The following is a 25,206-nucleotide window of genomic DNA, read 5'->3' on the forward strand; positions in this document are numbered from 1 at the left end:
TAGATGATTATATTTTTATTAATAAACCAATTTAGCCATCATAAAAAGGTAAAAAAGACAATTAGTGTATGAAGTTTATGGTATAAAAGGCTTCCATAAATTGTGGATGAATTGATTTCATTCCATGTGTAGATTCCAAATTGAAATTCATAAACATTAGATGTGTAACTTAATTATCGCATTATAAATATTAATTTTCATAAAAGTCATTTGAAATAATCTGCACAAAATTAAAGTACTGTTTAAAATAAATTCAATACCAAAGATGACAGCATGTCGATATCAGTTCGTTGGGAGAACAGTTAAATGCCACTATCATAGATGTTTCTGTCAATTTGACACACTTACGCAAGGACATTTATTTTATCAATAATCGTGCTAGGACTGACGAAGTACGTATCTTTGTAATACGCAACCCTTTTCCTAAAAATACGAGTTCTATAAAAAGTAAACTGCTGACTAACTCAGAAATGCCTTTTTGCCATGCAGTTAATTCATTTCAATTCAGTGTCATTATAAAGTTTCCTCTTGGCCGTTTTGACCTCGTTGTTTTGATCTTCGAGTGTGACTCGTTTCCTCCCTTTCGCTGGGGTAAAATAACCAGTTTTGTCACCAGAAAGCTCATCAGCATAGGCACATTTATGCTTCTGGCACCATTTTTGAAAGCACCTCACAATTGTGTCTTCAATCTCTTTACTGTTAGGAGAAGATGCAACGTTAGTTTCCTTGAGTGCTTTTCCATAAACACGAACGAACCGCTCGGAAAACTTTGACGGTAGCATTCCACTGACGATATTTTTACGAATTTGTAAAGGTTTTTCGTCTTTGTTGAAAAATACAACAGATTCGACAGGATCTTCATCCTTCTTACCGAAATCGATTTCGATAACACTTACAAACAACTCGTTGGCGTTCAAGTCGTCATCAAACGAAGCTATTTCTTCAGCAGCTTCCGTGGCATCAATTTTTAATCTTTCCTTCAGTTGTGTTTCACCACAAAATTTATACAATTCTCGACGCTGTATTTTTTCAAGAATTTTTTTGGCATTTCTTACATTCTCATCATCGTCTTTACAACGAATAATTTCATAAAATAAACAGTCAGTAAGCTTCGAATACTCCTCCATATTAGAAATCGCCTCCGAGAATTTGTATTTGTCATTGACTATGACGAAAGCATCAGTAATCATGTCTTCGATCGCTTTGATCGTTTTATGTTGATAAACACGATGATGTAGCGACCATCTCGTGTGAAACATCTCGTAAATGTTAAAAACAAGCTTGTCGCGAACACACAACTGTAATTCGCCGTCAACTGGGAAAATATGGACGTTTTGAAAATATCTTAAATGATCGAAATTACTTTTCACACCAAGATTGTGACAATCACGAGCAAAGTAATCGAATTTGTCACAATCAATACCGTTGCGCTTGTTCGCGACAATTTCAAAAAGAAACGACTTTTTATATTCGACACCATTGATGGTCACTGTCTGTTTGACAATGTCTACGTCAGGTTTCTTACCTTTAATTAACTCTTTAACAAATTCTAGATCAATCTTGCTCAATTTTTTATCTTCAAACGCTTTTTTTACATTAGGGTTTGTTTCCACTAAATAATCAAACATTTCACACGATGCGTCTTCATGGCTCCAGTTTGATAATTTGGAAACATGCTCACGATGATAGTTGATGGCTTCTTTATCACTTTTTGTCTTTTTGAATAATTTCATCAACTCGTGTTCTTTCTGCATGTGCCACTCGATTAATTTTCTTTTCATTTGATGATCAAAAACATGGGAAAAAGGACCATGACCTAAATCCTACCAAATGAATGAAAATCAAAACATGAATTAACAAAGATTTGGCGAACAGTAAGACATTTTATACGTAACAGCAAACTCATTTTTTCCGCTCTAATGCATTACAACTAAAAAGACGGTGTTTTGACGTCATTTACATGAATATGATTAAAGTACTTGGAGTGAATACACAATTTTATTTGTCCATCTGAAGATAAAACTCTGTCGTAGCTTTATTTGCATGCATCAAGTTTACATTCTATACCTGAAATTGCTGTGTTCAAATTACACTTGCAGTGCAAAATGCTCCAATTATGCTTGTCACAAACCATCATTAATAAAGTGTTTTTTTTATGTCAATATGCAGAAAGTATTTGCAAAGATGTACAAGAAAGAAAAACATGAATAAACTAACAGTATAATACAGTATCAATAACAGACTAGCTCAAAGGGTTATTGATCACACACTAGATTGATGATAGCTCAATAAGTTATTGATAACACACTACACAATGATATCTCAAGAGGTTATTGACTTAATTGATGATACTCAGATCAATAGGTTATTTCAAACATACTAGATTAATAATAGCACAGAAGGTAATTGATAACACATTAGATTGATTATATCTTAATAAGTTATTGATAACACACTATATTGATGATATCTCAACAGTTTATTGATAACACACTATATTAATGATATCTCAACAGGTTATTGATAACACACCACATTGATGATGGCTTACTAGGTTATTGAAAACATACTAGATGGATGATATCTACGCAAATGGGTTATTAATAACAAACTAGATTGATGATAGTTCAAAAGATTATTGATAACACACTAGACTGATATTCCAAAAGGTGATTGATAACACAGTAGATTGATGATAGCTCAATAGGTTATTGATAACACTAAATTGATGATAGCCCAATAAGTTATTGATAACACACCACATTGATGATGGCTCAATAGGTTATTGATAACACACCAGATTTATATCTCAAAAGGTTATTGATAACACAGTAGATAGATGATCGCTCAATAGCTTCTTGAAAAATTATTAATTTATTGATAGCATTCTCTAAGTATGTTGTTACTTACTATTGGAAAAAATGCAAAGAACACAAATTTCAGATGAAAAATAATTCTGTGAAATACTTACATGACAGAGTGCAGCCAATTTGACACATAAAACTTCATTATCAGAAATTTCAAATTCATTCTCATGTTTCAGCCTGAGGATCTCAATCATTTTACCAGCTAGATGGGCTGTGCCAAGTGAATGTTCAAAACGATTATGTGAAGCACCAGGATAAACCCAGTATGATGCTCCAAGCTGCTTGATATCTTTCATCCGTTGAAACTGTGGTGTGTGTATAACCTTGACCAAGAGTGGTTCCAGTTCAATATAACCATGTATTGGATCATTGAATACAGTACCACTTTTTGCCATGCTTTTGTGGCTAAAAAAATGAAACATAACATTACACATGGTCTTACCAATATATTTCGCCAGAAAATAATGGGATATAAGTTGTTGTGTAATATGAGAAATTGATCAATTCCCTGTGTAAGTGCAACCACAATTGAAAATATATCATCACAAAGTGAAATGCTTGATATAAAAATGAGGATAAATTTCTCACGTATGCACCATCAAAGATAACATAAGACTGTCAAGGATAGTAACTAGACAAAAGATATGACAAATTTATGGAAAGAGAAACAAGATGATAATGAAGGACATATATTATTATATATATATATATATATATATATATATATATATATATATATATATATATATATATATATATATAATGGGGATATTTTGTTTAAATGCAGAATTTGGGATAGTAATAGGTTTTCAAATGCTTCTCCTTCAATCACAGCATTAAAAAAAGCAGCCGAGCTATATATGTAGGTAACTATAAGTTTGAACTGTAGGTAACTATATATAAAGCCTGGTTCTCAAACAAATTTTAAAGCTGTTTCATTCGTCTCAGTCGTCACTTGAACGCAATCCCATATAGGACAGAGTTCTGTCCATATGTCTGTAAAGACTCAAATGAGACGACTCAAACGTCTATAAAGTAAATGGTTTGAGCCCGGGAGTATCGTTACATGTTTGTAGATGTAGATCGTCCAGGTTGGTATAGTCCTGAGAAGGACTGTTTTTGTTGTTGTTGACTAACGTTTCGACAAAGCAAATGACTATCAAGTCAAATGACTATCTACATCTACAAACATCAAACGTCTATATCAGAATAAACTCCGAAGAGCATCAAATGTAATCTGCTATTATAGCAGGAAAGTATCTTCTACTTCCGCAAAAAATACCTGAATAATCATCGAGTGATCTAGTGATCCCAATCAAGAAACAAACACAGATGCAAAATATATATTGGTGATTCGTTCTATTATCTTCAACGACGCTACAAAGGATTTGACATCGCTAAATTATATGAAACTGCAACAACAAGACAATAGTCAACTGTCTAATCAGGAAATGCCCATCGGAAGTTTCAACAATGAGCATGGCCTTGACATAGTGATAAATGTATTAATGCTATTTGCATCAAGTTCAAGTCATAGAAATTCAATGCTCGCTAAATTTACGTTTGGTTGATAATTTGCTTGATTTGCCAACGAAAATACCTATGGAAACTGATATGGCTCAGTGATATGGCCATTGAGTTCTATATAAGACCTTAAGTTCTATAAGAACTATAAGTTCTATAAGTCTTATAGAACTCAATGGATATGGCTGCTTCCCGCAAAAATATGAACAGGAAATTAAATTAACTAGTCCCAATCTTTTTACGCAACGGCCCAAAAAGAAGGTTACGACTGTTTATGTCTTTGATTTCCATGACAGTAACATAAACTACGTCACTTTACGTTGGTCTTTACCCCCATACACCACATAATTTAGAATTTAAGTGAACCTCATTATACATAGATTCCAACCTTCAGAATTAAAGAATAGGTATAATAAAGGTATTAGAGAGCTTTAGCAAGATACGACTACGACAACGAGTACGAAGTTTGACAGTGTAAGGGAATGGCACGAGTGTAAGTTTGTTGTCGTGGTTGCTTCGTCAAAATTTTATTTTAGCTGTAAACAACAGAACGAACTCCTTTATTGTAAAAAACACCGACGTTTGCGAAGCAGCTACGGCGTTATTTGTAAATAATTGTGTCAACGAATCGGTAATACTGATTTTGCTATTAGGACTCTTTAGACTGAAAAATCTTACTATTTTAAATTTTATGTACGATATATTTGTACTATTTTATTGTTTGTTTACTTTAACTTTGCGTACGAAATACATGAAAGTTTCTGCAGGCCGTATTTTACTTTTAAATGTACATCTACTCAAAAAAAGATTCTAGTAAAGCTTGATGGTCGAAAAAATGGTACTGTAAAACCACAGGCGGATCTAGGATTTTTAAACATCAGTCATAAGACTTCGGAGGCACGCCGCAACTGGGAGGGGTCTGAGGCATTCTCCCCTGAGAAATTTTGAATTTCAGAGCCTTGAAAATGCCATTTTCAGCGTTTTAGAGCAATACAAAATGTGATTTGTGGGCATTATTTTTTGTAAACACAACACATTTTGCTTACGTTTTTTTCAAAAACAAAATGAAGTGAACAATACTTGAATGTTTTGCCAAATATTTAGGCTCATTACTATGCCAAATGTATGGCTCATTAGCATGTCTAGGAACGTAAAATTTATTTTACAATAATGCTATTCAAAAACAGATATAGTCTTTAAAATTTCTACCAAGTTGTCAGGCATAGACCCCTAGAGACCCCCATTCAAACCTCTATGTAATGAGTTAGAAATTTGGTACTACAAGTGACAGTTCATAGATATAGAAAAGCTCAGACTTCAAACCATGCAAGTTTATTGTAACCCTTTACCCATCTCCACACACGAGCCAGCAAATTCACCTTATGAGAAAACTCAAAATTTTTTCTGCCAAAGATTGCAAAAATTATTAGAGTGAAAATTTGCAGTTAAGGACAGCTTAATGCCATAAATGTTTATTAGGCATTTCACTAGACTATTATCTCCTGTAAGTATATAGGTGTGCTATATAGCAATCACTAGTAGCATTGTATTTGCAAATACAAACAGAATGTAACCAACATGTCTTTAATTATATAATTACATGAATGAAAAATTGGTTCATGTGTCATGCTTACTGGTTATGATAAATATCTTTCATATGATCAAAGCTTGTTTAAATGTAAATCTGAAACAATTTAGATTAGAAATTATAATGATCATCAGAAAAATTACCTAGTGATCATGAAAAATACTTTGCTGTTTTGCCAAATTTCAAGGTTTATCTGCATACATAGAAAGACATTTTTACTTTATAGAAAATGCTTTTCATACATCAATAGCCCTTTGGAGTTTATGGCAAACAATCTGGTATGAGCAGATTAACACACCTTTACATCTCTACATGAGGTGTTCAGTTAGAAAAGGGGACAATATGTGACATGGGACAACATTTCATGTATGTGAAATACTCAGGTTTAATACCATTTCAGTCAAATTGTCAAAATAAAAAGCTTCATGGATCAGAAGACTCAAAATCACAGGTTATAGTAAACAGCTTCTCATGTAATCAATGTTAGTTTTCTCAAATCTTAAACAATACGTAGTATAACTGTCTAATGATTGAATGATCAATGATCATAAACTGAACATAAGCCCCAAACATTCCGTTTATGATAAAGTAAATAATAGTATGGCGCCTTATTGCTACAGATTTTTTGTCCATTGAAATATGTTTGCAGGAATGTAGGATTTCGCTGCCATATAACGGCAACGATTTCCCAAGCACTAAAGAAATCATAGCTAAAAGACCTTCGGCAACAACAATTTTAAAATCATCAATCTGCTTCCCATACGCCATATTGACATAAATCGCATCACACACTCGCATAAATTGACTTTGATATATTACATTCATGCATACACTTCACTTGTCCTTTACTTACGATTTTGGATATAAATTCCTGCTGATAAAACTCAAAACAATGTTGGCTTTCTTTTGAACATCAATGACTGAAATTAAATGAAGATATGATCTTCGCACTTTGCTGGACAATTTAAGCAATCGTCTCAGGACCTGAAAAAATCAGGTGACTCAACGGGATTCGAACCCATGACCTCTGACCCAGACCATATCTTCATTTAATTTCCTCTGACCTCTGACCCAGATCATATCTTCATTTAAAGTGGTTATATCACGAATTTTAGCCCCCTTTTTTATTAGCTAAATTGAAAGACCTTGTTTCAGTGATTTTAAATCTGCAATTATAATTGAAATTGGATTGGTGAAAGTGATTTTACGGACGTTCAAAGTCACGATTTTTAGCATTTTTTTTGCGAACTTTTTGATCGGTATGCTAATGACTTGTGACGTAGAAAGTTGAACACATATATCAACATGGCGTATTCTACTAGTAATCTTAATAAGAAACGCGGAGGAAAACGCTGTGTTGCTGGCGGAAATAATCAAATTAGTTGCGCCAATGATTCAAAAACCGAAGGAATGTCGATGCATCTTTTTCCTAAAAAAAGAAACAGAGCCGCAAAGACATAGAAAATGGGTAAATTTTGTGCGTAAACATAGACCGGGTTTTGAGGCTTCCTCTACCTCGTGTCTGTGTTCTGCGCATTTTGAAGATTCTTGTTTTGACCTTAATTTGAGTGTATAAGTCAAGCTCAAAAGAAGGTTGAAGAAAGATGCTATCCCAACCATTGACGTGGCTGGGATTCCTGAACCATTACAGGACGAAATAACCGATCGAAAGCGAAGACAAGTAAGTTTACGCTTGTTTATGTTAATTTTTTTTTGTCATATGTAAATTCGATATAAGTTTTGTAGATTATTCGACATACTCTCCATAAGCCATCGCTGAAGGAAACATGTTCTCTCAATGAGGAAGTACCATCTACTAGTGATGGAGCTGAGCATGTTTAAGTATGCACTGGGGAAGCAAACGATTCGCCATTTGAACGGCTTGCTATTTTCCATTTTTACATTTATGCTATGATTTAATTCCATATATTTTTTCTTTTGTCTTTTTCCCAGACTGACATTGAAGAAAAGATATTCTCTCATTTAATTCTTTCAGCTTAACCTCTCAGTAGTTGCACCAATTTGTTTTTTATTGTTTACTCTTGTTTCAAACCATTAAACTGCATGTCAACTTATATAGTGCATCCATGTATCTCCTATTTGGTTTTCATCTAGGCATATTTCCTGACCATTCCAAACTCAGCAAAGAAGGTCAACAGTCTCTACAGTGCACAAGTTAAAAGACTATTCCATCATCGCCCCTCTGATGGTATGTAACCTGTTGTGTTACCACTTGGATATGCTTTCCGAATAAAGTGGTAAACACAAGCAGGTAAAGGCCGAGTATTCTCCCATCCCATAGACCCACAAAACCATCGCATCAACCATCTGTATGCCACAGCTCTCAAGTTCCTGAAGTAAATAAAAAGGTTGGACTAATTATTGTTGATGAAACAATGTTGATTATAACATTGTTTCTCATACAATTTACAATCTTACATATTTAAAGGGGTTATATCACGAATTTTAGCCCCCCTTTTTTATTAGCTTAATTGAAAATTTGGATTATTTGAAGAACTATGACATGTCGCTGGACTTAAACAGATAAATATAAGTTCCTTAATTTTGCCTCCAAAGTCGGGTACTTTTTGCGAATTTTTTACGACGCCATATTGATACTTGTGACGTAATAGTTGAACACGTCTGTTTCCGTCAATATAATATTATATTATAGGAGGTGATTTTGTTGTCGTTTTTCGTGTGTTAAAAACAAATAATGACAGTATTTTCAATAAAATATTAAAAAACAAGTTGTCCGGAAAGTATGGCTTCAAATCAGTGCTCAGATAATTCGAATTCGATGTCTGAATGCGTATCTGATTCGAGCTCGGAATCCGTGGGTTATGTCGAGCATTTAAACGACTTCGCATATGACGATGAACCGCTCGCAGGAGATGGTGATGAAGTGCATACTCCAGATGATCCCGATGGAATTCTCCCTGCGACCTTAGAACAACGAAGTGATGGCGTAATTCCACTCGGTGAATGGTAAGTTGTTGTTTTCTCCTGTTTGTAATATACATAAAGTTACTTTATAAAGCACAATGCTCCCACGTTTCAGGTGTAATTGTCAATGCTGTCATACCGATTTGTTAGAAGGCGCATTAGAGTACAGATGCTGTAAGGAAATAGGACCAGCTTTGCAGAAAATGACATTCGATGGCAGCATTGAGAAAATATCATGCATAACACAGCATGCCAAATTTGGGCCTTTAGTTCATGAGGCTGTCCTTGAAAACGTCGGGCCACTATTGAGAGATAGGAATGGACGTGCTTATCGCCGCCAAGCATCACAATCACTAAATATGTAAGATTGTAAATTGTATGAGAAAGAATGTTATCATCAACATTGTTTCATCAACAATAATTGTGTCAACGAATCAAGTACCTGAAGTAAATAAAAAGGTTGGACTAATTATTGTGATCGGGATCCCTGGAGTATGCACTTCATCACCATCTCCTGCTAGCGGTTCATCGTCATATGCGAAGTCGTTTAAATGCTCGACATAACCCACGGATTCTGAGCTCGAATCAGATACGCATTCAGACATCGAATTCGAATTATCTGAGCACTGATTTGAAGCCATACTTTCCGGACAACTTGTTTTTTAATATTTTATTGAAAATACTGTCATTATTTGTTTTTAACACAAGAAAAACGACAACAAAATCACCTTCTATAATATAATATTATATTGACGGAAACAGACGTGTTCAACTATCTACGTCACAAGTATCAATATGGCGTCGTAAAAAATTCGGAAATAGTACCCGACTTTGGAGGCAAAATTAAGCAACTTATATTTATCTGTTTAAGTCCAGCGATATGTCATAGTTCTTCAAATAATTCAAATTTTCAATTAAGCTCATAAAAAAGGGGGGCTAAAATTCGTGATATAACCACTTTAATTTCAAATACCGCACTTCATAAAACATTCAATGACTGAAATGTCGCTCGCGAGATCGTCTTTGCCAAGCATTTACAATTTATCCATAAATTTTTCACCCTCTTGAAAAAGTTCACAGTTTGGACAGCAGCATTGATGTCAAAATATGAATTTGTAAAAGATTTCCATAAATTCCATCTGATTGTAGTTTAGTTTCTATCATGCTTATAAAAATTACTATAAAACGATCAAACATTCAATTCAGACAGTGAGCTTGACTATGTTAGTTCACTTGGCTATCAGTCGAAATCCGTCAAACCAATCACAACAAAACAAAAATTCAAATGAACCAATTGTAAGATAGCAATTGGACTCCCTTATACGTCCGGCCACCCCTATTATCAGTCGAGACCATTCCAGACTGTCCACTGATCTGGCCATTGACCAATAAAATAAGCGTTTTTGGCGTTTATAGACTCCTTTATCCGTCGAACCAGTCAAGCCACCCCGCTTATCAGTCGGTTATTCCAGGTCAATTAAAATTCAACTGAACTGGTTACCAACGAAATATTCATTGGATTAGTCATTAGTTTTCAATGATCAATAAAGCTGGATTTTTATCACGAAGTAAATGCAATAATAAAGTAAGAATAATTAATGAATTTTGAATTAATATGAATAGGTAATTTTTGAATTTCAAACATCAGTCGCGCGACGGATTTGACATACTCTAGATCCGCCCCTGCTGTAAACTAATTTCTTACACAATGAAGAAATAAACCTACTTTCTCTGCTTAAAAAGACATCGTAGTCGCGACTATGAATTTTTTACAAAACATCGTACTCAGATTGATGACGGCTACGTGTTGTTGTCGCAACAATGTTTATGCGCCAAAATGACGTAATTCGTACTCGTTGTCGTACTCGTAGTCTTTGCTAAAGCTCCCTACTAATTATTTGTTCGCTCTACAATTACAAAAAATACTTCTTGATGATATCATTCTCAGTTTGCATGAATAATTGATCATATGCTGCAGATTAAAATATACAGGATACACTGTTTGCATAGTGTCAATGTGTCAAATGCATATGGTAGTATGCAGATAAAAATTTGATGGAATTTTAATGGTTGAATGCATTTGGAACATTTCTTTTTATAGTCCTCTGTATCGATGATTAATTTAAATCTCTGTATGCATGTTTTTTTTTTGTATGAATCTTCATGCACGTTATTTCCTCAAAAATGAACGCTTATATACAATTCAGTTTCAATGTATAAGTGTATGAATATATCAACTTTCTTGCAGGATGTAATTATCAACTTCAAACGTCAACCTTCGATTTCTTTTGTCGGAAAACAAAGAGAGCAAACTGGAATAAAAATTTTCTCTCTCTCTCTCATCCACCGAGCTTTAGAAAATTTTTCGGAAATTCACTGTTTTGTCAACACATGATGATCACTGTAGCAGCTATATGCCATAGCATTGTATGATAAAGGCAAATTATTAACTGCATTTGTCATATTCTTTTTATAATCATTCAACTAAATCATTGTATTTTACTCAACAAACAGCAAGATATAGGCGCATCAATATCAGCTTTAGTTGCTTCAATCGACGTCTATCCGGTAGGTATTATTAATTCTACTCCTTTCCATCTGCTGCTAAAGAGAGTTGGTAAGAAAGCATATTTGATACCATTATTTTTCATTATATTCAAGAAAAAAAGATGTTTACTGTGTTTGCACAAGCTTATGCAAACCTAAGAGAACTTTGGAGAACTTGAGAGCAAGTCAAGTGTAACTGTGACCAAAGGTCGAGGCTGTTATATCGATGACACAGACGGATTGTTTTGTTATTGACACCATTGAAACACGCGTGTTTGCTTGTGCGGGATTTCAAAGCACAATAACACTCACAACTGAAATACAAAATTAGTATGTAACGCTTCTTTTTGTTAAATTCTGGTACAGCTGAATGAATTGTAAATAGGAGCAAAACAATGTTTTCAAAACTACAAATAAAACTAGAATACTATTAAAAAAACGTTTCAACAAAAATCCAAAGTCTGGTTTTCATCAATCGCAGGCAGACGCAACGAAGCTTGAAGTTATCAAGAGTAAAGACACTGAGCTTTGCAATGGGGGAAAACTGTTTGTTGTTTTGCATCTGAGATTTTTGCCGAAAAAAATTTGTTTTGTTACGATAATCGGTATAAGTGTTGCAGACAGCCGCCGGCAAATAAAATGATGAAAACAGTGCTCACAGTTCTTTAGAAAAGCTAAGGCTAGAGAATTCCTCAAATTTCCATTGAATCCTTAAATTGGTAAAAATTACTACAAGACCTGGTCACACAGGCTCAAAAATTGTTTTTTCGTTCTTTTTTGCTGTTTTCCAGTTTTCAACGTTGTATTTGTAAAGAAACATTAAATACTATTAGTTTATGTTAATTTGAAGTATAAAAACATTACTTCAACCCGCAAAAAGAATATACGATAATGTAGTTAAATCCTTCAAATCGTTTGTAAATGGCTGACTCGGAATCTGACTCATTTACTGAGACGGAAGAAATTAATGTAGACGATTGCGGGAAACGTTTGTTGTCGACTTCAGCGAAAAAAACAATATTGCCAAAAATTCAGGCACCAATGGCTGGGGGATCCAGTGTTTAAAGGTTGGCTAGTTCGTCCTTCTGCTGGTGAAACAAACGCTACATGGAAAGCCTGCCAAAATTCTGTATCATGTTCTAAAACATCACTGATAAGACACGCCGAAACTGCAATGCACAAATGAGCTATAAAAATGCAATCTGACAGAGAGGATGGGCGACCACGACAGGGAAATCTAGTGCAATGTTTTCGACGACAAGAAAAGCCAGCTCATTTTCGACCACGACAGAAGCTCGTATATGCTCTTTAATAGCAGAAAATAATCTCCCATTCACCATAGTAAGCCCATTAATGGCTTGTTGAAGTCAACTACACCCAATAATACCAGAGAAGTTGAAATACTGAATGGCATTCATATGTCATTTACTAAATGTACCAATATCTTAAGACATAGTCTTGGTTTATTTTTTCAACGAGTCTAGTAAATTTATTGCGGGAAACTTACTTCATCATCACCCCCGACGAAACTACAGACGTTTTCATGGAAAAGCAGCTGAGAATTTGTGTTGCATATTTTGAGGAAAATCTGTTCGAAGAGTTATAAGGTTTTTTGATATAGTGGAGTAAATGAATGCACTGCCACTGGTCTTTACAAAGCAATTAAAGGTTCATTTGAGAAAAAAGATTCCGTTAAAAAACATAATTGGTTACTCTTTGGACACAACTAATGTAATGTTTGGTGAGCACCAAAGTGTCGTTGCTTGGCTGAAGAAGGATGTTCCCCATGTTTTTGCTGCAAAATGTAGTTGTCACATGATTCATTTGTATGCATCTCAAGCCTGTCTTAAATTATCGAAGACACTCAAAGATCTCTGCAGAAATATCTATTCTCATTTTAGTAGATCAAGCTTGAAATGAAAGGAGCTTGAAGAGTTGTAAGAATTTGTTGGTGTTAAGCTACACAAGCTTCTGAGACTCGGTCAAACAAGGTGGTTGTCTTTGGAGTCATGCGTCAGTAGGGTATTGGAGCGATGGGATGCTCTTCGTCTCTATTTTATTGGCGTTATCGCAAAGAGAAAGACCCATCTTACACTACTGACTCTCCTCTCTTCTTGATGGTCTCTCGAACAAATACCTGAAAGCGCAACAGGATTCTTTACCGTGCAATTGCATCGCCTGAATGACTTCAACACGTTATTCCGATCCCGGTTTGATCTGAGTGATTCATCTCCTTCCCGATGAATTGCACAAGCTTTTAAAAAACATTTTGTCAGATTTTGTGAAGATGGAAATTGCCAGAACCTGTGAACGATTTACCCTCCCTGTTGATGATCCGCAATTCTATGTCCATGATGAAAAAATTTACCTTGGAATCCTTGTGACTGCAACGTTGGGCGAATGTGCTGATTTGCAAGCCGTTCGGTCCGTCAAGAAGACCTGTCGTGACTTTATGGTTGAGGTAGTGAAGCAAAAATCCAATCCCGGTTTGATCTGAGTGATTCAGCCAACAAACTATTCGAGTTTATCCTTCCTGTTAATGCTGTGAAGTGTTATCCACCCTCTCTACAAGCACTTTTTTCTAGATTCCCGTATCTGAAAAACGTTGACGATAAAATGCTGGTAGACATGGAATGGAAAAAGCAATCATTGGAAGAATCGCCGAAGATTAATAAAGAGCAGTCTTCTTTGAAGTTCTGGCAGAATCGTTTGGGCGCGCGTACATTTGATGGAAAGTTGAAGTACCCCAATCTGCACAATGTTAAAAGTGAGAACACTGGATGAAAAGCACATTTGCGACCATCGGCGACAGTTTTAAACTGACAATCTAGAACCCATGCTCTAAATTTAAAGTTCAAGGCGTCTGTTTACAAAATGGCAAAACTGTTGTATAGATTTCGCTGTAAAAGTCTCTTTTTTCTTGGCAGAAGTCTATGACCGTTGGCTTGTAAGACCATCCTTTCTTAAAATCTTTCTGCCATTTCGCATTAATTTTTGCACTATAGTTTAAATTTAACGCGAACTTATATGTTAAACAACAGACACTGTGTTGACGGAAATCGCCTCTCTGGCATACTTCCCGTTCAGAGGGCTTGTGAATAATTATTGCCGTGCGTCGGCGTACGTCTGCAATTGATGAAAACCAGGCTCAATTGACCTAAATGTAGCCAATTGCGCGAATTTTGATGGGGACATAAAAAGAATGGGCGAGTCCTTATTTTACACATTCCATCCTTTGGTTACGGAATAAGGAGCAAAAAAGGCAGCATTTTGTGAAGAGTTTCAGGATCAAGTATCTCCATAGTTACATCAAAGAAAAGAAATCAATCACAGGTACATAAACATATATTCTTTTTTCTATAGCTATATATTATACGTATGTATCGGCAAACATTTCACGGATGAAATAGATTTCGTGTTGTCCATTAAAAATCCATGAGAGTATTATTTAAAAAATACTTCCACTTATTTTGTTAGCTTATATTTGTATTTATAATCCTTGCACGTCCTTGCTTATCTTTTTTTTAATAACATTCCTTTACCGTGACTTGGTCTGTAATACGTTGATGAATAAAGGAAGAAAAATTGATTTTAGGAGTACATTAATATTTAAGTTTATGCTAATATTTTATGATTTATACAAAGTACACAGTAAATATGCATTATGTATTGCAAAGATATCGGTTTATATTTGCTCTGAAAGCTAAAATGTTTTTTATAATGTTAGTTTTGCCCTCAAATCACGCAGTATAAATAATTTAGATGGAAATTTGAAAAAGGTTTTATTGTTTCATTACATTTCAACGATAATGCGTTCAAAGATGTCGACTGGATTATGAAGGTTACAAATCTGTTGTACACAAATTTAAGCGGATTATATTTGTCAACTTGTATATTGAAAAAAAGATAGCTAAAATAGGCTTTCTTTGTTAACTGCTCCATATATGAAATTAAGAAGATGAACAACTTTGAGACAACGAAAAGGTGAAGATTTTCACCCTTTTGTTTTATAAGTTCTCCGATTAATCGTGTGTATATAATTAGCATTCAAGTTTGTTTGGAATTTGTAAGGAAAATGTGGGATATGGCACTCTTTTGTGCATAGCAATAAAATTGTCCTAGCTAAGTTAGTTTCTCTTTAACATTTGTTTGTTTTTAAGTACGTTTTGTAAGTTTTTTGTTTGTTTAGTTAGTTCTTCTTTTTTGTTGAAACGTGTGAGAACTTGAAACGCAATGAAAGATTGAGTACTGCTAATGACGTAAAAGGAAAGCTCGACTTAAGTTTTGTTGTAATTACCGTTAGTATAAATACCTGTAAATAATTAACTCTAATAGATAGCGTAGAAATACTCCAATGATGTGTTGTACTTGTAGCTTGTAAAATAAAAGGTTTAAAACGAAGAGTCTGTGTGAACCAGCTGAGGAGCGGATTCCTCGACAGAAAGAAAAAAGTTTTTTGAATTACACATGTGTAGCTATAAGGAGATACATGACAGCGTTAAATTTTCACTATTCCGGAAAATTAGCTATCAATCAATTTTCCCGACAGGAAAATGCGTGAACTCCGAAAAAGAGTGCTTATTATTTTACTATTTCCAAGTACAAAATCTATTGCATGATATCCCAATAAAAATGCATGTACTCATTTAACTGAAACTGCAATTTCAGTCCTTATATAAATTTTATAGATGTTTCAATTTGATACTGGCTATTTTTATTGCTATTATAAGTTCTAATTAGATGAACTCAAACGATCCTAAATAATTTTGCCATTTCAAACAGTTAATTTGTACACAAACACGGTTGCTGGAATATATTCATGCATATCACTCCGAGTTGTTTTGCCAATCTAGCAATTTCATTGTTGTGATATAAACGATTTATGATACTTGGATGCTTTTGAAAAATAATTTGCCATTTAGGAATACTGAAATTCATCCCAGCGAATTTTTCAATAGTACGTATATTATTGCCAATCCGCCATTATCTCGACCCACAAAATGGCTTTAACACCGTGATTATCGCGCAATGTATTGGTTGACACATTCTTTAAATTGCAGTTAGGTAAAACTTGAGTGCATTCTACATAAAATGAAAAGGCGTAAATACAGAACGTAAATTTCAAAGAATATTCTCTCCTGTGTGTTTTCGAAGATCTCCCACTGGCCAAATCCATTCATTGTTATTTTTTAGACGAATACGAAGAGAAAAACAATGGCGCTTGTAGTATCGTTTTTTTTACTTCTTGTGTCAGCATATCAAAGCCTGGCAGAGCTAAGTGAATGTAAGTACGTTTGTTGTGTAGCTACAGGGAAAAATTACTCTCGTCTCGTCTTGCTTTTTAATGCAATTTGTAAAAGATAAAAAAAACGGCGATCGCTAGGCAAACAAAAGCAATAGACCACTTTTTCGAACTTTCATTTATTTCAAAAAAGTAGAAACCTTATTACGATAGAGTAAAAAACTTTTAGTGAAATCGCAATATTTTAGAATCGAAAGCGCCTAGTGGCATAGCGAACGCAAACTTTGAAGTGAGCTTTAACGATATAAAACTAAGAATGGTCAATTACAATACTCAAAAGTAAACGTCTTTAAGAAAACCATCTTTTTGGTTTTTTGATATTTTGAAGGGGGGATGGCTGGCATGTAGAAATTTGTGGATAGATTAGCACAGGGGGATATGCTAACACTTGCAATTTTGATAGGTAGACCAACAGCGTGGTATCATTTTTAATTCCTTTTACTTTTTCTTCAATCTTCATTGACAAATAAACTATCTCACAAAGTAGCAGTCATATTACTAATGCATTATTCATAGGACACCATTAGAGCACAGTATTAGCATGTCAAAATATCATGAAATTCTTATGTATATGTTTATTAGCACTGTAAAAGTCTTTCTAGGACTCAAAAATTATGATCGAAGTTTTTTCTAAAACTTTCCACAGGTGCTCGTGGCATGACCATGGAAGGTTACAAAACAACTCAGTATGGTGTATCCGAAGGATCTCCGAAGGCGATGAATGCTATCACGGCATGTTTCTGGATGTCCACCCCGGCTGAATACGCAAATAAATATTATCCTACACCGTTGTCCTACAAAGTGAAAGGCGCAACATGGGGAAATAATTTTATGCTTGATATGCATCCAGATCTTGTTTTGTATGTGGGAAAAATTCATACAAGTAGGTTTAGCATATTTCACTTCGTTTTCTTTCGACAAATTTATTACGTCAAACGATTTCACAGCCAAACTCTTGTTCACGTTAATTTTTAAAACCCTCATATACAAAACCTTTATTTCTGCCCAATTAACACATGAATTTGCTTGTTAAATGCTTTTTGTTGAATGCCTCTACAAACTGAAAGTTATATATTAACCACTTCTATTGAACTGGTGCACAAAGCTTTGACGACGAAATGATTAATTTTAAAGTAACGCCGATGTGACGAGTGTTAGCTAGCTTACCTGATTTACACAATATAATATGGCATACTCTTGCTACGAAATTTTAGTTGCTGTCATAAAATGCTTGAAAATTTTGTTAATTAGCACTGGTGTAAATCTTGCTGACGGAAAGCTTCATCATGTGTGCATCACGTGGAAATCGTCCAGCGGTACTTTCGCAGTTTACAAGAACGGTCGTTTTGAGAAAAGTTTAAAAATAATCAACAAAGATAAAGAAATTGAGGCTGGTGGTACTTGGGTTATTGGACAAGATCAAGATCCCGGAGCAGGATACGCTTTCCAAAATAAGGACTCATTTAAAGGAAATTTAACAGAAGTGAACATCTGGGACAGAGTCTTGACCAGTTACGAGATTAAACGTGTTGCAAAAGATTGTGGCACGCTTATTCAAGGCAACATCAAAAAGTACAGTGACTTCAAAAAGTCCAAGGCCACCAAATTCATAGAGCGACTTCCTTGCTGCACTACTTGTGAGTACAGTTTAAACTGCCTGTTATTCTTGCTGACGTCTAGGAAATGAATAAAGATGTATCAGATAATTCAGTGATTTGTGTGATATTTTTTTATTCTTAAACAGTTCTCATATTCTCGTAAGTCTGCTATTCCACAGTAAATTTTTTTATCGAAAGAAATTTGGCTGTTAGTGGTTGCGTATTTACAAAATATCCGACGGGCTTTGCAAAGCTTGCGTACTTTCCCTGTATTCTCAAACACGACATTTCCCTGTATGTCGGTTGCTTTCAATAACAACAATAAAGACTTCTTGTGGTCTCTTTTCCGGTTTCCTTATACATTGGTTTTCATGTTCCTGTGGTCAATCTTTCTCACATTTCCCTGTTCCTTAGCTCCTCTCTTTCTCAGCTCTACTTGTCCGTCCATTCCTCTGTTTTCTGGTTCCCCCGTTTCCTGGCTCCCCTATTCCCCAGTTTCGTGGCTCCTCATTTTCTAATTTTCCCATTTTCTCTGTTCCCTATTTACCAGTTCCCTGGTCCCCTATTCCCAATCGCCCCGTTCACTGTTTCCCCTGTTTCTTCGTGTCGTTAGAAATAAGTTCTATAAGTCAAAATACTGATTTAAATCAAGTAAATACCAAGGATAACAACATGCATATCAATATAAATTCGTATAGAGAGCAGTTTCAAGTCTATAAGCATTGATATTTCTGTCAATTTAAAACATTTACGTACGTACATTTGTTTGATGAATAACCATGGGCCGACTGGCAAGTTCATGACTTCTCGGGAAAACTCAGAACTGGGTGCTGTCTGTAGCAAGTAGTTATTTTTGTATGTGTGTGTTGGGTTGGGGAGGGGGGGAGGGAGTTGAATGTGTATGTGCTGCTATATCAGGTATAAACTATTTGGACTCAGTCGGCTACGAAATTAAGTGAAAACTCAAATAAACTAGATGAGTTATAAAAAGACAAACATGAATTTAAGCAATTCATTTTTCTGAAAAATACATCATGCTCCAAGCACTGGGCTAGTGCAAATAACCGTTGATGCTAAAAGTAGCAAAAACTCCCATTGGCTAACTAATTGTACACAATTTTCAATAGTGCATACTCCTCAAAAGCTCTCTATACGTACAAACAGAAGTTGGGAAGTTTACTAGTACACCAAAATGATAAGAGCGCTTTGATTGCCTTCGCATTTTGTCATTGCGGCAATGTTCTCTTTCCTCTGTTTTACTGCAATACACTTACCAGTGTCTTCTTTATCAATTACCATGAAAAAGGGGCGCAAAAAAGCATATTAAGTGAGGGGCGCCAGGAGATTTCGCAGTATCCTTATTGGCCAACGATCGACAGTACCTAAAACTTCTCATTTGTGTTTAGAAGCACTTCTCTTTTGGTAAAAGTACGGGCTCTAAAAGTAAAGTGCTGCCAAACTTAGAAATGTTTTCTCTTTTACAATTCAGTTAATTCATGTCAATTAAATGTCATCATAAAGTTTCTTTTTGGCCAGTTTAAGCTCATAATTTTGATTTATGTGTAAGTATGACTCGTTTTCTCCCTTTCGATGGTGTAAAATAACCAGTTTTGTCACCAAAAAGCTCATTGGCATAGGCACATTTAGGCTTCCGCCACCATTTTTGGAAGCAACTCGCGATTGTGTCTTCAATGTCTTTACTGCTAGGAGAAGATGCAACGTTAGTTTGATTGAGTGCTTTTCCATATACACGAACGAACTACTTCAAAAACTGCAATGGTAACATTCCGCTCGCGATATTCTTACGAATTTACGATAGAGTTTCTTCTCTGCATAAAAATACACCCGATTTGAGAGGATTTCCATCATTCTTACCGAAATCGATTTCGATAACACTTACAAAAAATTCGTTGGCGTTCAAGTCGTCATCAAATGAAGCTATTTCTTCAGCAGCCTCGGTGGCATCAATTTTTAATATTTCTTTCAGCTGCGTTTCACCACAAAATTTAAACAATTCTCGACCCATTATTTTTTCAAGAAATCTTTTGGCATTTCTTACATTCCTATCATCGTCTTTAAAACGAATAATTTCATAAAATAAACAGTTAGTAAGCTTTGAATGTTACTTTATATTGAAAATCGCCTCCGAGAATTTGTATTTACATTGACTGATACAAAAGCATCAGTGATCATGTCTTCGATCGCTTTGATCGTTTTATGTTGATAAACACGGTGATGTAGTTGATAAACACGGTGACGATCTATGACACATATTTCACACAATGTGTCTTCATGGCCTCAGTTTGATGATTTGGAAACATGTTTACGATGATAGTTAATGGTTTCTTTATTATTTTTTGTCTTTCTGAATAATTTCATCTATTCCTGTTCTTTCTGCATGTGCCACGCCATTAATTTTCTTTTCATTTGATGATCAAAAACATGAGAAAAAGGGCCATGACCTAAATCCTACCGCACGAATGAAAATCAAAACATCAATAAACAAAGTTTTTGGCCATCTGTATGTCTTTTTACACGTAATATCTAAAAAATATAGTGTTTTGACGTCATTTGCGTGAATATAATTAAGTACTTAGTGTGAATATAAAGATGTTTCTTTTCATGTTTTCCATAGCACTACGTATGTACCGAATAGTTTGTACAAAAACGAAAACATGAAAAAAGTAAAATATCAATAGCATGCTAGGTTAATAACAGCACAGAAGGTTGATTATATATCTTAATAGGTTATTGATAATACACTAGTTTTATGATATCTTACTATGATATGGATCATATACTAAATTCATTCAAGCCGAACAGGTTATTGATAACACACTAGATTGACGATATCTCAATACGTAAGTCATTGATCACACACTAAATTAACAAAGCTCAATAGGTTATTGATCACACACTAGATTGATGATAGCTCAACAGGTTATTAATCATATAAAAGCTTAATGATAGCTCAATAAGTTCTTTATAAACTACTAAGTTGTTGATAGAATTTCATGTCTAGTCTGTAGTCATAAATACCATTGTATAAAATTAATGAAACCCAATGAAAACTGAGCAATTCCATAAAAGTACTTACATGACAGAGTGCAGCCAATTTGACACAAAACTTCCTTTTCTGAAATTTTAAATTTATATGATGTTACAATAGGGTTCTTGATTTGTGAACTATTTAACAGTGGTCCGTTTAACACTTAAATATAATAAGTACATGTTTTTTTCTTGAGCCCGCTGTCTGTGATATTCTAGAAACCTAAAGTCCTTGAGGGTTTTACAAGCACTATACTACATTATTATAACACTTGAGATCATGTTTCTGCTTGAGGGTCTTAATCATTTTACCAGCCAGATGAGCCGTGTCAGTGAATGTTCAAATCGATAATGTAAAGCACAAGGATAAGCCCAGTATGATGCTCAAAGCTGCTTGATGTCTTTCATCCGCTGAAATTAAGGAGTGTGCATGTATATGACCTTGACAAAGAGCAGTTGCAGTTCAATATAACTATGTACTGGATCATTGAATATAGTACCACTTGCTGCCATGTTGTCCTAGCTGTAGAAATGAAATATAACAAAACTCAGAGTTTTGGCAATATGTTTCACCAGAGAATTACGGGTTGTAAGTAATTGTGCATTAAGACAAATTAATAGATTTCTTGTGCAAGACAACATTGTTTGGAGCAAACACAATTAAAAAATACACCATCTCAAAGTAAACGCTTAGTATAAAAAACTAAGAATGAATTTATATGATTTCAAAGCTTTGAATAGTTTCTCTGCTTTAAAAAGCACAATTGGATAGGAAAGCTTAAAGAGTAAAACGGTCAAGTATAGTAACTAGACTAAAAGGTATGCAAAATTAATGGAAAGAGAAAAAGGATGATAATGATACATATATATGTATTGTACAGGGGATATTTTGTTTGAATTCAGAATGTGTGATAGTAATTGGTTTTCAAATGTTTTTCCTTTAATCATAGCATTTAATAAAGCAGCTAAGCTATATATGTAGGTCACTTTACATGAAGCCTTTAACTTGGTTCTCAAACAGTCGTTCAAATTTCAAGTCGTTTCATTCGTCTCTTAAGGCTGATTTCCATTCAGTGCAAATTGTTCGGCGATCAACTTTTTTAGATCACTTTCTTTTCAATTGTAAGCTCTCGATTCCAACAGTTTCAGACTGCTGCACGCAATTCAAAAGAAAGTGATCACAAAAAGTCGATCACACGACAATTTGCACTGAATGGAAATCGGCCTTTATACGCAAGCCGATAGGACAGAGCTCCATCTAAATGATTCAAAAGACTAGAATGAAACGAATCAAACGACTCGGACGACTATATGAGAATAAACTATGAATACCATCAAATATAGCATGAATAGCATTCTACTTTCGCCCAATGGCAATACCTGAATAATCTTCGAGTGATCCCACTCCATCATTAGAAAAAAGCACCAATGCAAAATATATATTCCTGATTTGTTCTCTTCTTCTCAATAAAAAAGTGACGCTACAAAGGATCAGACATGGCTAAATCACAAGAAACAGCAAAAGAAAGACAATCGCTGCCTCCCTAGCCGCTTTTGAGGCAACAATATTTCGATTTCATTACAAGTTTTGTTTCTTTTGGAATGACCAAGCTTTCAATTAGCATGAAGATGTTTCCACATTTTGAAATAAACAAAAGTTTGACAAAGTGGTCTATTGCTTGTGTTTACAAAATAAGCAATCGCCAGTTCTTTGTTTCTCCCAAACTTGATTTCTCTTAAAAAAAGATAACAGTAAATTTTCCATGTAGCTACAAACGAACTTACTTACATTGACTTATCCGTTGTTTCTATGCCTAGCAAAATTCACGTGATTTGCAACACTAACGTCAATGGACAAATAAAATACTCGCAATGATGATTTCCCGTACGTGCGCTTCTGAAACAATAAACTACGTAGAAAACAAGCTTTTACGTCATGATATTTTCTTTACTTATTATGTTGCTTAACATTAATATTGGCCTGCACCACACTAAAATTATTAGTAGAATGGGACTACTGTTTGTTATGCCTAGCAAAATTTACGTCATTAGCCACACTAACGTCAATGGACCAATAAAATACTCGCAATGATGATTTCCGTACGTGCGCTTCGAAAACAAAACTGTCAAAAACAAGTTTTACGTCATGATATTTTTTTTAGTTATTATGTTATTTAACATTAATATTGGCCTGCACCACACAAAACTTTCAATAGAATGGGACTACTGTTTGTTTTTATACTATGCCAAATGTATATAAGTAAAAAGATAGGACTCTCCTATTCTTTAATGTTTAGCAAAGCTCAAGCGAGTAAAGCTACACCCATAGAAAATATTTTTGATATGCATGAAGATTTTGTGTACATGCTACAGGAAACAAATAAAGTACTTCTTTACTGATTACGTTTATAAAGATTGGCCTTTCTGTTGTACGTGCAAATGACACTATTTTAATACATTGATATCTTGTAACAAATCAAAAAACAAAAAAATGTGAAGGAGTTAGCAAATGTGGTTTTATTTAGCGTGTACACTTACTTGTCATGCAAATAAAACCCGTGACGTAATCCTAAAGCTTATTTGAAGAGCCTATCATTCCTGAAGTAATTTTTGTGTTCACGCTCTTGGACAGTAAGGGCTGTTCAAATGAGGCCGTTAGCAGGGACTCAGCGAAGCGTTAAATCATTGTGGCAAATGGAAAAGATTAAATGCTTCACAACAAAAAATTTATTTGAGAAATTTTTCTATGCACTTAATATGCAAATAAACAAAACTTTAATATGAAAACAAATAATTTTGCGAGATTTGAAAACACGACTAAAATGACTATGACGCTTAAAAAATGTTGTACTTTCTGCGCTTAAAGTTTTTACTCTTTCCAATGACTCAAAATTATTTCACGCCTTGCTGATTTCCGTTTACCGGACTCATGTGAACAGCTCCTAAAGTCTAATTTCCATGCAGCTACATGTTGCGTATAGAGGAAAATGCTCGGGCGCATGTTGCTTTCAATTGTGAAGGCTTTTCCAAGTGGGGGAAATTGACCTGATGCGCTGTTTGTTGAGAAAAGAAACATGGCTGCTGTCAGCAAAAGATAGTTACTTCTCCAATGCTAAAAAAAACACCGTAATTTCTGTCTATTTACTTCGTAGAAGAAAAAAATAAGCTAGAAAGAAAGAATGGTTTAGAATAAAAAAATCGCAGCTTTATTGCAATGATCATGAAGGCTGGAGTTTGAGAGCAAAACAACGCACTTACAACTAGAATGAATTCAACTTTACATCGACTTTACATGCATGCATTAAACGCATTAAAGACAAAAGAAAATGAGATGAACTCCCACATTAACTTTTATTTTAAATGCGTTTGGCTCTTGTAACGTTTGACGTTTGAACTAGGTCCAACATAGATCAGAAATAAAGATATACATTAAGCAGTGATTGATAAAGCTGTTTCCTTTTATTTTCCAATCAAATTTTCTCATTCTCAATATTCTTTTCTATCACTTGAGATTTGAGAGAGAGATTAAAGGGATTAAAGGTTTTTATTATTCATCTTCAGATTAAAAAGTACGATGAATTTACATTGATTTTCTTCTATATATTTATTATACTATACTAAGAATTACATGTTAACTTTATTATATATATATTTACAAGATCTAGCAATAAAAGATTGTTTATGACGTTTGGTCCGGGATAAAATACTATAAGTTTTGCTTTTACGCAACTCGTGCGAATTTTCTTTGGGATAAGGTACTAAAAATTTTCATGGATGATCAGGTTC

At 34.5% G+C, this 25,206-nt stretch overlaps 2 protein-coding genes and 2 long non-coding RNA genes across 5 annotated transcripts; 2 read left to right on the top strand and 2 right to left on the bottom strand.

The window, feature by feature from the left end:
* On the bottom strand, positions 1-14,186 carry LOC124436381 (deoxynucleoside triphosphate triphosphohydrolase SAMHD1-like). 2 transcript variants are annotated; one of them, XM_046986296.1, is made up of 3 exons: positions 13,841-14,186; positions 2,972-3,272; positions 1-1,823 (listed from the first exon to the last, which is right to left on the bottom strand). In XM_046986296.1, the coding sequence occupies exons 2-3, from the start codon at positions 3,260-3,262 to the stop codon at positions 495-497; spliced, it is 1,620 nt and encodes a 539-aa protein (XP_046842252.1). In that variant the 5' UTR covers positions 3,263-3,272; positions 13,841-14,186; the 3' UTR covers positions 1-494. The 2 variants fall into 2 exon arrangements, with proteins under 2 accessions (XP_046842252.1, XP_046842251.1); XM_046986295.1 differs by lacking the exon at positions 13,841-14,186 and adding an exon at positions 4,150-4,523.
* On the top strand, positions 10,764-11,925 carry LOC124436382. The gene is made up of 2 exons (XR_006945341.1): positions 10,764-11,493; positions 11,587-11,925. It is a non-coding gene; the product is annotated as an uncharacterized LOC124436382 (long non-coding RNA).
* A 2,500-nt stretch (positions 14,187-16,686) lies between the features above and the next one.
* On the top strand, positions 16,687-18,480 carry LOC124435892 (neuronal pentraxin-1-like). The gene is made up of 3 exons (XM_046985825.1): positions 16,687-16,756; positions 17,421-17,657; positions 17,989-18,480. The coding sequence occupies exons 1-3, from the start codon at positions 16,687-16,689 to the stop codon at positions 18,459-18,461; spliced, it is 780 nt and encodes a 259-aa protein (XP_046841781.1). The 3' UTR covers positions 18,462-18,480.
* Positions 18,481-20,768: 2,288 nt separating this feature from the next.
* On the bottom strand, positions 20,769-23,005 carry LOC124437339. The gene is made up of 3 exons (XR_006945659.1): positions 22,801-23,005; positions 21,470-21,508; positions 20,769-20,916 (listed from the first exon to the last, which is right to left on the bottom strand). It is a non-coding gene; the product is annotated as an uncharacterized LOC124437339 (long non-coding RNA).
* Between the last annotated feature and the right edge of the window lie 2,201 nt (positions 23,006-25,206).

Source organism: Xenia sp. Carnegie-2017, unplaced genomic scaffold, assembly GCF_021976095.1.
Source record: "Xenia sp. Carnegie-2017 unplaced genomic scaffold, XeniaSp_v1 HiC_scaffold_16, whole genome shotgun sequence".
NCBI classification, from domain to species: domain Eukaryota; kingdom Metazoa; phylum Cnidaria; class Anthozoa; order Malacalcyonacea; family Xeniidae; genus Xenia; species Xenia sp. Carnegie-2017.